The sequence below is a fragment of the Neoarius graeffei genome, chromosome 4 (assembly GCF_027579695.1).
Source record: "Neoarius graeffei isolate fNeoGra1 chromosome 4, fNeoGra1.pri, whole genome shotgun sequence".
Taxonomy (NCBI): domain Eukaryota; kingdom Metazoa; phylum Chordata; class Actinopteri; order Siluriformes; family Ariidae; genus Neoarius; species Neoarius graeffei.
In genome coordinates, this window is record NC_083572.1 from 67490590 (window position 1) to 67508554 (window position 17965).

Below are 17965 nucleotides of genomic sequence, written 5' to 3' on the forward strand. Positions count from 1 at the left end.
TACGATACGGACCCCAGTTACGGACCCCGATTATGGACCTCTGGCGACTCGCTTGTTCATAACAACAACAAACATAGTAGCTTTTTTTGTCAACATTTATCTTTTTTTGTAAGATTTACTTACAAGATTATCAAAAATCTTATAAATTTTTGCCAGCATTTCTCAGGAGAATAGCATTAATTTTACAGCATGGATAGCGATAACGACAGTCTTCACAGCAAAAGCGAGTTTTACTACCCTGAGGAAGAAGAAATAAAAGAAAACATTTCAGGAGAAAGCTAAAAACCTGTAACTGTTGCTAACGGCGAGCAAAAACATGGCTGAATCCTGAATGACTCAATTTTGTATAAATAGGGGACTACATAAGCAGCAAAATGTAGTTTTTTCCTGCCATGGAAGTGCACTTGTATACCGAGGAGGAAGCAATTTGCATCACAGCCGTGAATAAGGATTCAAAATGGCAGCTCGGCTCGGTTTTCCCTTTCGGGCGCTCTCGTTTTCTGTTAGAATTTGGTAAAGAAAAAATAAATATATTATTTACCAGCTTAAGGTCGGTCCGTATGGTAAAATACCGTGACCTCGGCCTTGAATACTGACCTCAGCCCAGAGGGACTCAGACCTCAGTCACGGTATTTCACGATACGGACCTCCCAGCTGGTAAATAACATATATATATGATATCGTATTTTATTCTACCCACATTCATTGGACATGAGCAATCACGCGCTCTGACTGGCTACTCTACTACTAGGATATCAGCTCATATACTGTGAGTAGAGAAAAACAAAATGGCAGAGCGTTTTGCTGAACCAACTGAGGATGAAATAAAACTCTACTCGGAAAAAATTATCAAGTGTTTAAAAGAAACAGAAATAGCTAAAAGAATATAGTTTTTTGGTTGTCCCCTAGATAGTGATGTCATGCTCCAGTAGTTGCATGTATACTTATTATGCTTTGTTCTTTTCTAGATGACTAATCCGTCATCCTTTTCTACTTGAATAAAATGAAGTAAAGAGGAAGAGAGTTGATCGTCTTTCTATGACGGATTGGTCATCGATACACTGGCCGACGGGAGTGCTAAACGGATTCCTCAACAAGAACTCCATCTTGATGATAACAGACCCTGCACAGGCAGGAGACGGCAGTGGGCGGGTGCTGAAGAAAGCGTCTCCCACAGCGTGATTTGATTGGACAGCGTAGATAAAAAAAAAAAAAAAAGTAATCGTGTCAGGTAGAAGATTGAGCCATGCCGAAACTTACATGTCCTGTGGAGGGATGCACCTGGGAGTCTCAGGACCTCGAAGCAGCATTCGCAGCAGCCCTCACTACAGCGCTACAGATGCATGACAAGGCAGTGCACACAGCATCACCTCCCTCCAAGCTTAAACTGGATCCCCCCAAGATTGACTCAGGATGCAACCCAGACCAGTGGTCAGCCTTCACCCGACAGTGGGCGATGTACAAGACAGGGATGGCCATATCAGTTAACCAAGCATCAATAGCCTTGTTCTACTGCTGCAGTGAGGACCTTAGGACTGATGTTATGCGAGACCTGCGTTGTGATGTTGCTGGGATGCCAGAGGCTGATCTACTGAGTGAAATCCGACGTCTTGCCGTGAAAGAAGAGAGCATTTTGGTCCACCGCATTAAACTGGGGAAGATGGTACAGCCTCCAGGTGCAGGCATAAGGACTTTCCTCGCCAGTCTTAGAGGACAAGCAGCTCTATGCCAGTTCACAGCAATGTGCCAACAGCCAGGCTGTAACCATATTTTTGACTTCAGTAATGAGATCATCAAAGATAATCTTGTTCGGGGGATAGCAGATCCTGAAATACTCGCAGATCTTCTTGGGGACACAAAGACTGATCGCACCCTTGAGGAGATAGTTGCATTCATCGCACAGAAGGAACAAGGTAAAGCAACCAGGAACGCAGTTGGTGATTGTGCAGGCATGGTTAACAGTATGCAGAAATCAAGCAACTCATCTCCTGTTACTGGACGGTGTTGGGCGTGCGGTGGTTCAAGTCATGGTCAACGGAACGACAAGGTTACAAGGTCAAAGAGATGCCCTGCCTGGTCTTCAACATGTAACAAATGCTCAATAAAGGGACATTTTACAGCATCCTGTAGTAAGTGTTCGACCTGTAAAAAGTGGGGACATAGAGACAATACATCTAAATTCTGTGCCAATAGTAAGGACTCAAAGGACCAAGCTGTACATCGAGAACACAAGGACAAGGTTAACGCATGTCAAGCAGAGGATAACCTTTCTGCATTTGAACAGTTGTGCACCTTAAGTCTTCATGGGAAAATCCAGCAGCCAGAGATCGGCAAGACACCAGTAGCCCACCACATATATGAGGAGAGATGGATCGAACGTCCATCAAAGCCCCATCCCACAGTTGTCGTCGACTTAGTCCCACTACCCGAAGACCAGAGTGAGTTAGGCTACCCTATTAGCAACAGTTCAGGATTAAAGAGACTCTCCATACCTATGGTAGCTGACTCAGGCTGCCAGAGCTCTGTGATACCCATTCAGACCGCATTTGCCATGGGATACAAGAGAAGCGACATCATGCCTGTTAAGCTTAAGATGCGTGGGGCAATAATAGAAGATTTGGGAATTGAGGGCGGCATCCTTCTACAAATTTGTCTCGCTGACATTGCCGGATCTATGAAATCATCAAAACATTTGGTGTATGTGTCTACAAAGATAGAGAAGGCATTTTTGTGCAGAGAAGCCCTCGAGAACCTTGGAATTGTCCCACCCAACTTTCCTGAGATACCAACCAGCCAACCCCCTGATCATGTTTCGTCCATTGAAACCCCAGATGACTCCATCTGCCATTGTCCTCAGCGGGGCCAGTCACCTCCACCCTTACCCAAGTCTCTACCACCGGGGTTGACAGCAACAGAAGAAGATTTACCAGCACTCAAGGCATGGCTCCTCGATTATTACGGTAGCACAACCTTCAACGTGTGCGAGCATCAACCTCTCCCTATGATGAACTGTGAACCCTTGCAGTTGCATGTTGATCCTGAGGCAAGACCTGTAGCTGTACACAAGCCGGCCCTTGTACCAATTCACTGGCAGGACAAAGTTCTGAAAGACTTGGAACGTGACGTTAGAATTGGAGTCCTTGAAAAGGTCAGCCCCAATACACCTGTAACTTGGTGTTCACGGATGGTCGTTGCAGCAAAGGCAGATGGGAGTCCGAGACGGACTGTCGATCTGCAGCCACAGAACAGACAAGCAGTCAGGCAAACACACCATGTGCCAAGCCCGTTTCATCTGGCTGATCGCATTCCTCAGAATACAAGAAAGACAGTCACTGATGCGTGGAATGGCTACCACTCTGTGCCAATTCGAGAAGAGGATAGACATATCACCACCTTCATTACCCCATGGGGCAGGTTCAGATACAAAGTTGCACCTCAAGGCTTTCTAGCTAGTGGGGATGCCTACACCCAAAGATTTGATAGCATCATAGCAGATTTTCCAGACAAGGTGAAATGCGTTGATGATACTTGCATGTGGGCAGGGTCTATAGAGGCTTCTTTCTTTCAAACCTGTAAGTGGCTGGATTTATGTGCCCGCAATGGAATAACCCTCAACCCAAAGAAGTTCCAGTTTGCTCAGGAATCCGTTGAATTTGCAGGCCTTACAGTTACATCCACCCAGGTTAAGCCAAGCAAAAAGTTCCTTGATTCGGTTTTGAACTTCCCAACACCTAAGGACATATCTGGAGCTAGAGCATGGTTTGGACTTGTCAACCAAGGAGCCTATGCATTTGCTGTTGCGAAACAGATGAGACCATTCAGACACCTTCTTAAGCCATCAACACAATTTGCTTGGACAGATGAACTGAACACTCTCTTTGAGCGGTCAAAGCATGCTATCATATCAGAAATGAAGAAGGGTGTTAGGCTTTTTGACCCAGCCCGTACAACATGTCTCTCGACTGACTGGTCGGTTGATGGAATAGGATTCCTCTTAAGACAAAAGTACTGTCAGTGCATTTCCAAAACTTTGACATGCTGTCCTGATGGTTGGAAACTTTGTCTTGTTGGCAGTAGATTCACAACACCAGCTGAGAGTCGGTATGCCCCTATTGAAGGGGAAGCCCTTGCCGTGGCTTATGCACTGCATCAAACACGCTACTACATCCTTGGATGTTCTGACCTCATTGTGGCTACAGATCACAAACCACTGCTGAGAATTCTCAATGATCGCTCCCTCACTGAGATAAGCAACAGGCGCCTCCTCAATCTTAAGGAAAAGACACTAGCATACAGGTTCACTCTTGTACATGTGTCTGGTGCGAAGAACAAAGGACCTGATGCGGTCTCACGCTATCCTCCCCCAGACAAGACCAGAATGGACACAGAATCCTTGCAATCATCAGAATCACCTACCCTGTCAACCTCAGGCACAGAGGACTTTGCTGATGACAGCACTACCCTCGCAGAAGCATTTACAACGCTTCACTTTATATCTAACATCGTGACATGGGACATGGTCAAGGAGGCCACAGCTTCCGATGAAGTCCTACATGATCTCATGAATATTCTGCAACATGGTATGCCTTCTAAGTGCCTGGATCTTCCAACAAGTCTGCGTCCCTTCCATCGTTACGCCCAAAGCCTCTCTTGCGTCGATGGCGTGATTCTCATGGGTCAGAGGATTGTTATCCCCACCTCCTTGAGGAAGCATATCTTATCATCACTTCATGCAGCACACCAGGGTGTCAATAGCATGTGTCAAAGGGCCGCAGAATCCATTTTCTGGCCGGGTATTACCATAGATATAAGCAGAGTCCGAGAAGAGTGTGCTCACTGTCACAGAATTGCCAAGTCAAATGCTTTGCAGCCGCCTAGTGACATCGTTCCTCCAGATTACCCATTTCAGAAAGTGTGTGGTGACTATTTCCTTCACAACAATATTGAGTATTTGGTGCTAGTGGATAGATATTCAAACTGGCCAATGGTGTTCAGATCTACTTCAGGTGCAGATGGTCTGATAAAGCACCTGCGTGAATCATTTGTGACATTTGGGATCCCTGAGGAGTTAACGTCAGATGGAGGCTCTCAGTTCACCTCAGGCAAGACTCAGGAGTTCTTGATGTCTTGGGGTGTCCGCCATCATCTCACATCTGTTGCTAATCCTCATGCCAACTGTAGAGCTGAAGTTGCCGTTAAGACAGTGAAACGAATGTTGACCGACAACACCGGCCCCACTGGTTCCCTCAACGTTGACAAATTTCAAAGGGCCATGCTTATCTATCGCAATTCAATAGACCCAGAAACTAAAACCTCACCTGCTATGGTGTTGTTTGGCAGGCCGATTCGTGACTCCATCCCAATTCCCTTGGGTAAATACTGTCCTCACAATACATGGCAGGAAACCATGCAAAACAGGGAGGTGGCTCTGGCAAAGCGCCATTCTAGAGAACATGAAAAATGGTCTCAAAATACAAGACAGCTGCCTCCACTGAGAGTTGGCGATCATGTTTATTTGCAAAACTTAGTTGGCAATCACCCGCGCCGCTGGGACCGCACTGGGGTGGTTGTTGAGGTACGTCAATTTCACCAGTATGCTATTCGTGTGGACGGTTCGGGCAGGGTAACACTCAGGAACCGGCAACACCTGAGAAAATTCCAGCCATATCAGCCAGCACCCACCAAGCTTGATTATGCAGTTCCCAATAATGTAGTCCCATACACTGACTCTACCTATCCTGCACATTCACAACCCTCTGTTGTGAGGACATCTGTGCAACTTCCACCTCAACCTGCATCAGAATTGAATGTGGAACCTGTATCAACTGAACCAGATGTTGCCCCTCCAGAGCAGACCCCGGAGACACAACCAGTTGTGGACTCTACCCCGTCACTGCCAGAGACATCACCAGCTAAACAAAGTGTTAAGCTACCACTCTCCTTGAGGCGTCTTCTACCTTACAACAAGCCTGGTGCCAAGGAAGCTGCACTCAGAGAGAAGCGTCATAAGGATTAGTGTGATTATGTGTATATCCCAGGGTCTTCGGTGGGTCACAATAATACCCCCCCTGGAAGAGAGATGAGGTCTCTAGTGTGTGGTGGTCATTCATAAACTGTTGTGTGTTTAGACTTTGTGTTTGTTTTAATGACTGTTGGACAATAAGGAAATTGTTAGGACTAAAATTTGTTATTTATTTTATGTGTCAAGTTTTCTACGTACCTTTTAAAACTTCTCCCTGGGGAAAGGAGATAGATAGTGATGTCATGCTCCAGTAGTTGCATGTATACTTATTATGCTTTGTTCTTTTCTAGATGACTAATCCGTCATCCTTTTCTACTTGAATAAAATGAAGTAAAGAGGAAGAGAGTTGATCGTCTTTCTATCCCCCCAAATATCTTCCGTTCCACACTCCAGCCCAGTCGGTGGCGGTAATACACCTTTAAGTTGGCTTGCCACCCGCCAAAAAACCTAAAGACGAAGAAAACTCCCAAAAATACAAAAAAAAAGCAGCAACAAAATATGGAAAAAAAGTATTTGATGGTAAGAATGAACCTTATTTATTTTTCAAGAATTATTATTATTATTATTATTATTATTATTATTATGGGGCGGCACGGTGGTGTAGTGGTTAGCATTGTCACCTCAGAGCAAGAAGGTCCTGGGTTTCAGCCCAGCGGCCGGCAAGGGCCTTTCTGTGTGGAGTTTGCATGTTCTCCCCATGTCTGCGTGGGTTTCCTCCGGGTGCTCCGGTTTCCCCCACAGTCCAAAGACATGCAGGTTAGGTTAATTGGTGGCTCTAAATTGACCGTAGGTGTGAATGGTTGTCTGTGTCTATGTGTCAGTCCTGTGATGACCTGGCGACTTGTCCAGGGTGTACCCCGCCTCTCGCCCATAGTCAGCTGGGATAGGCTCCAGCTTGCCTGCGACCCTGTAGAACAGGATAAGCAGCTACAGATAATGAATGGATTATTATTATAGCATTTTTCACAAATTGCTACTGTCGTTTTGCCAGTTTGTTTACATTCTAAGTGGAAATAATTTTGTCAGACGTTTTGTATAAAAAGTGTTTATCGAATTCGCAAAAAATAAAAATGCTGTTTCTCAAAATCCAGTGAATGTGGATATAATAAGACAGTTATTCCACACAATCTTGTCGTACATGGCTTATAGTCGACGAGGCGCATGGCAATATGACAAGATTTCGTGGAATAACTGTTATATATTAGTACATGTTGTTAATGTGATATGGTTTTCATTGTTGATTACCAGTTTGATAAGATAGGTCTTCAATCCTGCTGCGCATTATATGAACTACTGTGTGTGTGTGTGTGTGTGTGTGTGTGTGTGTGTGTAAGGGGAGAAGTCATTTGCATAGAGCCACTCTTCCTCCTTACTCTTACAACACTACAGCTTAAGTACTTTAATACTGCTAAACTGTACCCTTAAGAGCTGGTTTTTGTTGAAGTCGTTGAAATCATATTTCCTCTGGCAGTCTTGCTTCAGCAGTAGATTCAACAAAGCAATCCACACCTGCCCGTCTAGTTTGGTCATTTTTAGCTTGTCCTCTGCAGGGATGTCTATCCACTTCCCACCTTCATACTTCTGCAGATTACCTACAGAGGGAGACAAAGAGTTTGGTTTGTAAAATGGATATTCCTTTTTTTTCTTTTTCCTTAAAGTGCCATTCCACCATTGGATGTATTCTTTGGCATAAAATACAATATATTTTATGACAACATGACTAGACAGAGAAATCTTTTAGCTTCAAAATGATATATCAAACATAATTTTTTGACAACAACAAGTATATTAATTTTGCGACCAAAGTCACCTACCCTTTTAATTTCCGCGCGGTAGTGAAACATGATGTCATCGGCAGGTTCCCCTTCTTGTGTACCACGTCACGTGTGACGTGGCACAGATTATCAGCAATGGCGGATAGAACGCGATTGTCAGCTTCGTAAAAGAAGCGAAGGAAAATAGCAAGTGATGCCCAAAGGAGACGGTCGATGGTGAATATCGGCACAGCAATCGACAAGTGGAAATCGCGTTCTATCCGCCATTGCTGATAATCTGTGCCACGTCACACGTGACGTGGTACACAAGAAGGGGAACCTGCCGATGACATCACGGTTCACTACCGCGTGGAAATTAAAAGGGTAGGTGACTTTGGTCGCAAAATTAATATACTTGTCGTTGTCAAAAAATTATGTTTGATATATCATTTTGAAGCTAAAAGATTTTCTGTCTAGTCATGTTGTCATAAAATATATTGTATTTTATGCCAAAGAATACATCCAATGGTGGAATGGCACTTTAAGAGTTTATTTAAATAGACTGTAGTGGACATTTAGTGGAGTAGTGGATGTTTATTTAGGCCCTTCCTTTTTCCTTATATTCCAGACCGTCTGAGCATGGAGTAGTGGGTAGCCTGAAAAAGCTCCTACTTTCATAGGCTTTATTATCCTTGCTCCCATTTTCATTTTGCAGATGAAGAAGAGTTGAGGAAGTGGATTCAAAGACGCACCCTAATTCTTTCTTTCTTTTTTTGCTAACGAGACTAAGATGTTTTAATGTTTGACATTTTGCTATTCCTGCCCTGTTTAATTAACTGTGCCATTGGAACGGTGGCCTGTTGTTCAGATTGGAATGAAGCAGCGTTGTCTTTGTGGACACAGAGCGTAACTAAGTCTATAAATTCATAACATGTTTAAAAATTGTTGAACTTTTTCCCCACTTTCTCAACCTCTTGTATTTCACGGCAGGATAGCAAGCTATTTGTTCTGCCAGCCCCAGATGTAGTTGGATGATAGACATGATGAATGCCCAAATCGTGCCTTGTTCTAACTATAGAACAAAATGCCGATAATAATGTGTGAAGTAGGCCGTTCAGGCTAAAGGAGTGAACAACAGACATGGCTACAGAGATTATGAGGAAGAAAAAGGTTAAGCTGCTTAGCAGGAACAAAAAGAGGCAGAATGCTCAGTTCCTCAGCTCCTGAGAAAGGAAAGAGTGAGCACCTCTAATGCATTGGAATGCAGAGTACAGGGGCCGGGAGTGGGCATGAGTCAAATTCAAGAGCTGTTAGGAACAACACAATGGAAGAGCTCAGAGTATCTTAATATACCCACTTCACATATTAAAGTAATGAGTCTACCTTATGCTGACCATCCACAGGAGACTCCGAAAAGACTTTTAAAAGACTAAAGTCTGATACCCGCCCACATCTAAAGACAATGTGTTATAGTCACAGTTTTTAGTCAGACTATGATCTTGCAAAGACTGGGGATCTTACAGTGTCACTATTCGCAAGACTCCTTGTGAGAGATGTTCCTGTACCCACTTTTGCTGCTTCCTATTTGGTGCTGGAGAGAGCTCACCTATTGGTTGCCGACGATGTCCACATCACAATTTGCATGAGCCAAGACTAAAAATTTATGATATTAAACAAGGTTGATTTTATTATTATTATCCATCCATCCATCCATTATCTCTAACCGCTTATCCTGTTCTACAGGGTCGCAGGCAAGCTGGAGCCTATCCCAGCTGACTACGGGCGAGAGGCGGGGTACACCCTGGACAAGTCGCCAGGTTATCACAGGGCTGACACATAGACACAGACAACCATTCACACTCACATTCACACCTACGGTCAATTTAGAGTCACCAGTTAACCTAACCTGCATGTCTTTGGACTGTGGGGGAAACCGGAGCACCCGGAGGAAACCCACACGGACACGGGGAGAACATGCAAACTCCACACAGAAAGGCCCTCGCCAGCCGCTGGGCTCAAACCCAGGACCTTCTTGCTGTGAGGTGACACTGCTAACTACTACACCACCGTGCTGCGCTATTATTATTATTATTATTATTATTGGAACATCAAGACAGGAAAGAGACTGACTTACAACCCCGATTCCAAAAAAGTTGGGACAAAGTACAAATTGTAAATAAAAATGGAATGCAATAATTTACAAATCTCAAAAACTGATATTGTATTCACAATAGAACATAGACAACATATCAAATGTCAAAAGTGAGACATTTTGAAATTCCATGCCAAATATTGGCTCATTTGAAATTTCATGACAGCAACACATCTCAGAAAAGTTGGGACAGGCAATAAGAGGCTGGAAAAGTTAAAGCTACAAAAAAGGAACAGCTGGAGGACCAAATTGCAACTCATCTCATCATCTCTAGCCGCTTTATCGTTCTACAGGGTCGCAGGCAAGCTGGAGCCTATCCCAGCTGACTACGGGCGAAAGGCGGGGTACACCCTGGACAAGTCGCCAGGTCATCACAGGGCTGACACAGACACAGACAACCATTCACACTCACATTCACACCTATGGTCAATTTAGAGTCACCAGTTAACCTAACCTGCATGCCTTTGGACTGTGGGGGAAACCGGAGCACCCGGAGGAAACCCACGCGGACACGGGGAGAACATGCAAACTCCACACAGAAAGGCCCTCGCCGGCCCCGGGGCTCGAACCCAGGACCTTCTTGCTGTGAGGCGACAGCGCTAACCACTACACCACCGTGCCGCCCCAAATTGCAACTCATTAGGTCAATTGGCAATAGGTCATTAACATGACTGGGTATAAAAAGAGCATCTTGGAGTGGCAGCGGCTCTCAGAAGTAAAGATGGGAAGAGGATCACCAATCCCCCTAATTCTGCGCCGACAAATAGTGGAGCAATATCAGAAAGGAGTTCGACAGTGTAAAATTGCAAAGAGTTTGAACATATCATCATCTACAGTGCATAATATCATCAAAAGATTCAGAGAATCTGGAAGAATCTCTGTGCGTAAGGGTCAAGGCTGGAAAACCATACTGGGTGCCCGTGATCTTCGGGCCCTTAGACGGCACTGCATCACATACAGGCATGCTTCTGTATTGGAAATCACAAAATGGGCTCAGGAATATTTCCAGAGAACATTATCTGTGAACACAATTCACCGTGCCATCCACCGTTGCCAGCTAAAACTCTATAGTTCAAAGAAGAAGCCGTATCTAAACATGATCCAGAAGTGCAGACGTCATCTCTGGGCCAAGGCTCATTTAAAATGGACTGTGGTAAAGTGGAAAACTGTTCTATGGTCAGACGAATCAAAATTTGAAGTTCTTTATGGAAATCAGGGACGCCGTGTCATTCGGACTAAAGAGGAGAAGGACGACCCAAGTTGTTATCAGCGCTCAGTTCAGAAGCCTGCATCTCTGATGGTATGGGGTTGCATTAGTGCATGTGGCATGGGCAGCTTACACATCTGGAAAGACACCATCAATGCTGAAAGGTATATCCAGGTTCTAGAGCAACATATGCTCCCCTCCAGACGACGTCTCTTTCAGGGAAGACCTTGGATTTTCCAACATGACAATGCCAAACCACATACTGCATCAATTACAGCATCACGGCTGCGTAGAAGAAGGGTCCAGGTACTGAACTGGCCAGCCTGCAGTCCAGATCTTTCACCCATAGAAAACATTTGGCGCATCATAAAACGGAAGATACGACAAAAAAGACCCAAGACAGTTGAGCAACTAGAATCCTACATTAGACAAGAATGGGTTAACATTCCTATCCCTAAACTTGAGCAACTTGTCTCCTCAGTCCCCAGACGTTTACAGACTGTTGTAAAGAGAAAAGGGGATGTCTCACAGTGGTAAACATGGCCTTGTCCCAACTTTTTTGAGATGTGTTGTCATGAAACTTAAAATCACCTCATTTTTCTCTGTAAATGATACATTTTCTCAGTTTAAACATTTGATATGTCATCTATGTTCTATTCTGAATAAAATATGGAATTTTGAAACTTCCACATCATTGCATTCCATTTTTATTTACAATTTGTACTTTGTCCCAACTTTTTTGGAATCGGGGTTGCAAGACAGGTATCAGTGGCGGCTGGTGAAAAAAATTCTTGGTGGGGCTGGTGTGTGCCAGTAGAGTTCCCTGCCTAGTCCAGTATAAGCATTCAAATGAACAGTCAGAAAATGACAATTCCACAATAATAATTTAATTTCCTTCTCAAAATCAGCAGTTTCACAGATAAAGTAAATTAATAATTTACAACTATATTAGGCTCCATTTATGCTTTGGAAAGGAACGGTTTCAAATACAATACAATACTCAAATTCTTGAGAGAAGTTTACAGCAAGGGTATGATTTCAGCTGAATCTATACAAATCAACTGTGTGTGTGTGTGTGTGTGTGTGTGAGAGAGAGAGAGTGAATGAGTGAGAGAGAGGGAGGAAGGTTTCTAAGGTGAGTGTGGGACTGAGTGAGGTGGTGTGTGTGTGTGTGTGTGTGTGTGTGTGTGTGTGTGTGTGTGTGTGTGTGTGTGTCTGATTCTAAGGTGAGTGTAAGATTTCTGTGTGAGAGAGTGACTATGAAATCAGGTGTGTGTGTGTGTGTGTGTGTGTGTGTGTGTTCTGAGCTAGGTGTATTTCTGTGAAACGAGACAGTGAGAGGGGGAGCGAAACACAGTGTTGACACTCCTGTTGTGAATACAAACTATGACGAGAGATGTGTGATTATTGTCCAATATGAACCAAAAGTCTAGTTTTGAACATCAAAGACAGAGAGAGATGCATTTTCTGTAGCAGGGGCGAAATTTCCAGCGCCCCAAAACCATTAAATTCGGCGATGCTGATTGGCCAAATATTTATGATTTTTCCCGAGCAACCATACACGATTGGCTATTCCGCTGCACTTCTGGGGCGCTTTGCCGAGCGCCCAAGAAGAGAAATGATACGCATCTGTCGGTGGAAATTCACCATTGAATGAGAGTCAGTTGGTGGAAATGTTGTTTAAATAATTCAGATCGCATGTAGGCACATGCACTATTAAGTAAAACTGACATTGATAATAACATTTGTAAAAATATATATCGATATATATTTTTTCCCCTCCACATCTGGGAGGGCGGCGCCCGAGCGCCCCCTATGAGCCAGCCGCCACTGACAGGTATCCTGACCATCTTACACCAAATGATTGAGATAACAGGAGCACGCCACAATTCTAGCAAAATGCTCACGATTTCATTCTGACATTGTGGATTTGTCTGCAACAGTGAAATTGCTTGAAAAGGTGTTTAGTGTAAGGCTGGCAACAACAACAAAAATACTTAAAGCGCTCATAGCGAAAGAGTTCTGAGCGCTAAATATACAATATGTAAATATATATGAATGGGCAATAAGAGATACTGTATGAAGTTCTAAACAGATGAATCTTAAGTTTTGACTTGTAAAAAGAGGGAGTCACAAGATCTCATGTCTATCGGTAACGTGTTCCAGAGGTGAGGCGCAGCTACAGCAAAATAATGATAGCCATATGTCTTGGGATGGTAATCCACTGGCTTTAAAAGAACAGCATTTGAAGATCTCAGTGTTCTTGTCAGGACATAGAGCTGAAGATCATCACTGATATAACCAGGCGCAAGACCATGCAACCTTTTGAAGGCCAGAAGTACAATCTTGAAGTGAATGCATTTCTCTACTAGTAACCAATGAAGCTGCTTAAGAAGAACAACTTTATTCAACACACGTACACTTGTGAAATTCCTCTCTGCATTTAACCCATCTGAAGCAGTGAACACACACATGCGCACACACGTTAGCAATGAACACACACACACATACCCAGAGCTTAGGCTTAGGCTAAGGACGGCCTTGGGCTGAGGTGCCCTTGAACGAGGCACCTAACTCTCAACTGCTCCCCGGGCGCTGTTAGCATGGCTGCCCACTGCTCTGGGTATGTGTGTGTGCTCATTGCTCACGTGTGCGTGCATGTGTGTGTTCACTGCTTCAGATGGGTTAAATGCAGAGAGGAATTTCACAAGTGTACATGTGATGAATAAAGTTGTGCTTTCTTTCTATGCTACAGCACCCAGGGAGCAGTTGGGGGTTAGGTGCCTTGCTTAAGGGCACCTCAGTCTAAGGCCACCCCATGTTAACCATGTCTTTGGACTGTGGGGGAAACCGGAGCACCCGGAGGAAACCCACGCAGACACAGGGAGAACATGCAAACTCCACACATGCCCAGTCGGCCACTGGGCTCAAACCCAGAACCTTCTTGCTGTGAGGCAACAGTGCTAACAACTACACCACCGTGCCATCCTAAAGTACTGAACTGATTTATACATTTATGTGTATACATCAGAAGCCGAGCAGTGGCATTAAGAACACGCTGAAGTAGAGGTCTGCGCGGGACAGAATTTTCAGTCCCGCTCCCGCCAAGAATTATGATTTTCAGTCCCGCTCCCGCCTGCAAATCCTGCATGATGCAGACGTTCGCGTTATTTCTCACGAAAGTTCTTGTCATTGGCTTGGGGAATTAAACATGCTGAGCTTAGCTGAGCTCTCCACTGACCGATCCTTCACTTAGCGCACGTAGCGAGGGTGCGCGTTGCCAGGCGGCATGCGCAGCTGAGGCTTTACAGAGATACCCAACACACCTACCAAAATCTACAGTGGATATTAAGAATATTGTACATTGCACATAGCTTATATGTCACTCCTCACATTTACATTCTAGGAAATACAAGTAGGCCTATAAGAAATTAATATAATTTAAAAGACACAGCGTGATGGTGCCCCGACCCCTACTTTGAGTGGATTTGAGCATAAATATCTACAGCTCACGTAGTCTGCTCTTCTGCCATGATCGGAGATCTCAAACACGGAAGAGGGGAAAGGAATCGGAAACGTACGCGAGATTAGACCACATCCGCAAATTTAGGCATCTTAAAATGTTTTTATTAATGCCAAATAAAATATCCAGCACAAATTATATATGATAGACATAAATTAATAATTTATAAATTTTATTTTAAGCACGTTTTTAGTTAGCGGGACTGCAGCTTATCACCTCTCCCGCCCGCTCCCGCATTGTGCACTCCCCCTCCCGCCCGCAATGAGCTTTCAAACTTTGTCCCGCGCCGCACTGCTTTGCGTCGGGTCCCGCGGGACTCCTGTGGGAGTGCAGGGCTCTACGCTGAAGCTTCAGAAGTTCATACTTCAGCAAACCAAAGAGAAGCATGTTGTATGAGTCAACCTTTGATGTCATGAAAAATAATAAGAATAATAAGCTCAATTTATATAGCACCTCTCTCAAAACCCAAGGTTGCTTTACAATTATAGGGGGGAAAAAAGCATGAATAGGGATCTCTGTTGTGTTGAACGACAAAAATGTCCTGATATCTGCAATATTTTGTAGCTGGAAGAAAGCACCCTTGCACACAGCACTGATCTGTAACAACATTTCTATACAAGATGGCACCAATATTCCTCACTGAAACTCAGGGAGCGATGACTTCATCACCAAAGACCAGAGACGGGAAGAGCGGCTGCTTGCAGAACTTTGAATGGACGATGAGAAGCTCAGTCCTATCCTTATTCAGTTTCAGACCGTTGATGGACATCCAACAGTCAATATCAACCAGACACCTTTCAATTCCGAATTTAGCTGCAGTCATCCTGCAATCATCAGGACTGCCATAAGCAAATGTAGCATATATGAGTGTCATCCGCGTACAGAGGATACTTCAAGTTGTGTAGCATGAGGCATTGGGGAGAATGCTGATGGCCTGCCATCAGTGCATTCTAATGATCAGAAGGGAATGCAGTAGTGCAGCTCAGCAGCAGCAGTACATTAGTTCATAGAGTTCATGCACTCATCACTCACACAAATAATTACTTACTAAACTGTTTGTTTTTCTGGTGGACATTTTTTCCTATACAAGCGGTACTAGAGTCACTTTAGGCTGATTGCGCATTGCTCAATTAATTATTGCATTCTTATTCAAATGTAATTACATTTAAACCATTAAAGAACATCTCTTAATGGATCTAGTGTCTTATCCCCACTCCAAAGTTTCAAAAATCAATATGACCCATGGGCAAAGTAGACACTACATCTATCCAAGCAAAACAGCTTTTTAGTGGCCTTCACATCACATGAGCTAAATCACTATATTCTATCCACAGTCACTGGATATGAGCAATCATGCACTCTGATTGGCGACTCTGCTACTAGGCTATCAGCTTATATACCGTGAATAGAGAAAAACAAAATGGCAGAGCATGTTGCTAAACCATCCGAGGACGAAATAAAACTCACCTTGAAAACAAAACCCAAAAAAATATGAAAAAAGCAACAAAACATGGAATGAAAGTATTTGATGGTAAGAACGTGTTTAAAAAAAATTCAAGAATTATTATTATAGCATTTTTCACAAATTGCTACCGTCATTTCACTGTTTTGTTTACATTCTTCATCTTTAAGTATTAAAATTTGTTGAATTTTTTTAAACTGGTTCAGAAGTTAAAAGAAGTTTTAAAATTACATCACTGAAATGTCCAAGGAAGAATTAAATAAATGTCTAAAGCTATTCTATACCTCGGCACGACAGCAAGACGCCACTTTCTACAAAAAAACAATACTAAAGTCAATTTGTGCAGCCATCGATAGGTTTTTAAGAAGTCCATCTAAGCGGAAATGATTTTGTCAGCGGTTCTGTATAAAGTTTTTATTTATCATATTTGCAAAGAATTAAAATAAAAATGCTCTGGGGGCATTGTGGCTCAGGTGGCTAAGGCGCCATACCATAAATCCGGGGACCCGGGTTCGATTCCGACCCGAGGTCATTTCCCGAGCCCTCCCTGTCTCTCTCTCCTGCTCATTTCCTGTCCTGTCTCTACACTGTCCTATCCTATAAAGGTGAAAAAAGCCCAAAAAAATAAATAAAAAATAAAAATGCTCTGTGTCTCAAAATCCAGTGAATGTGGATATACTAAAACAGTTATTCCACTCAATCTTGTCATACATGACTGTGGCAGCGGGGGCGTGGTCAAGCGCCGGTCTGTGACAGGAGGGCGGAGTCAGGGAAGGTGAGTGGCAGAATCACTACACCTGAGAGCAATTAACCTGTTTGTGTGTCTCCCCAGTGACCGTGTCTTATTTAAGGAGCGAGAGCAGAGGGAGCTCTCTCCACAACCAGATGCCTGGAATGTGTGTGCTTGAGAGTGAAAGTTATTTTGCACTGAAAAGTGAAAATAAAAGAGTTGTGCAAACTCAGTCTCTGTCCTGCCGTCCTCTGTGCTCCACCCACACGTAGCGAACCTTACAGTGGTGCTGAAACCCGGGATCCAGAGTGGAGCACCAACCAAGCAGCCCCATGGAATCCTCCCCGTTCGCCGACCTGGTCCACGCCCTCGCCACGGCCCAGCAAAGCCAGCACCAGGCGCTCGTCACACTCCGGAAGGAACAAGAGCGGCGCTTTGAAGCCCTGGTGCTGGCCCAGCAGGAAGATCGCGAGGCATTCCGGCACCTCCTCGCGTCAGCGGGGTCCACCAGCGCTCTGGCCGCGGGCCCGTCTCCCCTCACCGTCACCAAGATGGGTCCGCAGGACAACCCCGAGGCGTTCATCACGCTATTTGAACAGGTCGCGGAAGCCTCGGGGTGGCCGATGGAGCAGCGCGCGGCGCGCCTCCTCCCCCTGCTAACGGGAGAGGCACAGCTGGCCGCGCTACAGCTCCCCGCCGACTGCCAGCTGGCCTACGTGGACCTCCGCCAGGCCGTCCTCCAGCGCGTGGGGCGCACGCCGGAGCAACAGCGCCAGCGCTTCCGCGCTCTGCGATTGGAGGAAGTCGGCCGGCCGTTCGCGTTCGTCCAGCAGCTCCGGGACGCCTGCTGGCGGTGGTTGAGGGCCAACGATCGCGACGCTGAGGGGATCATCGACCAGGTGGTGCTGGAACAATTCATCGCCTGCTTACCAGCAGGAACCGCGGAGTGGGTCCAGTGCCACCGCCCGGCGTCGCTGGATCAGGCAATCGAGCTGGCGGAGGATCATTTGGCGGCTGTTCCGGCGGCAGGACAGCAGACGACGTCGACCCTTCTCTCTCTCCCCCTCCTTCTGTGTCCCGTCCTCGCCCCATTCCCCCACCGCGGAGACGGGGGC

General features: G+C 44.9%; 1 protein-coding gene across 1 annotated transcript in view; it reads right to left on the minus strand.

Moving 5' to 3' along the window:
- Nucleotides 1-17965, minus strand: part of zmynd10 (zinc finger, MYND-type containing 10) — a 47819-nt gene that overhangs the window by 3596 nt on the left and 26258 nt on the right. Inside the window, exon 8 of the mRNA XM_060919512.1 lies at nucleotides 7442-7614. Within this exon, the coding sequence (XP_060775495.1) occupies nucleotides 7442-7614 (173 nt within the window). The remainder of the gene's footprint in view (nucleotides 1-7441; nucleotides 7615-17965) is intronic.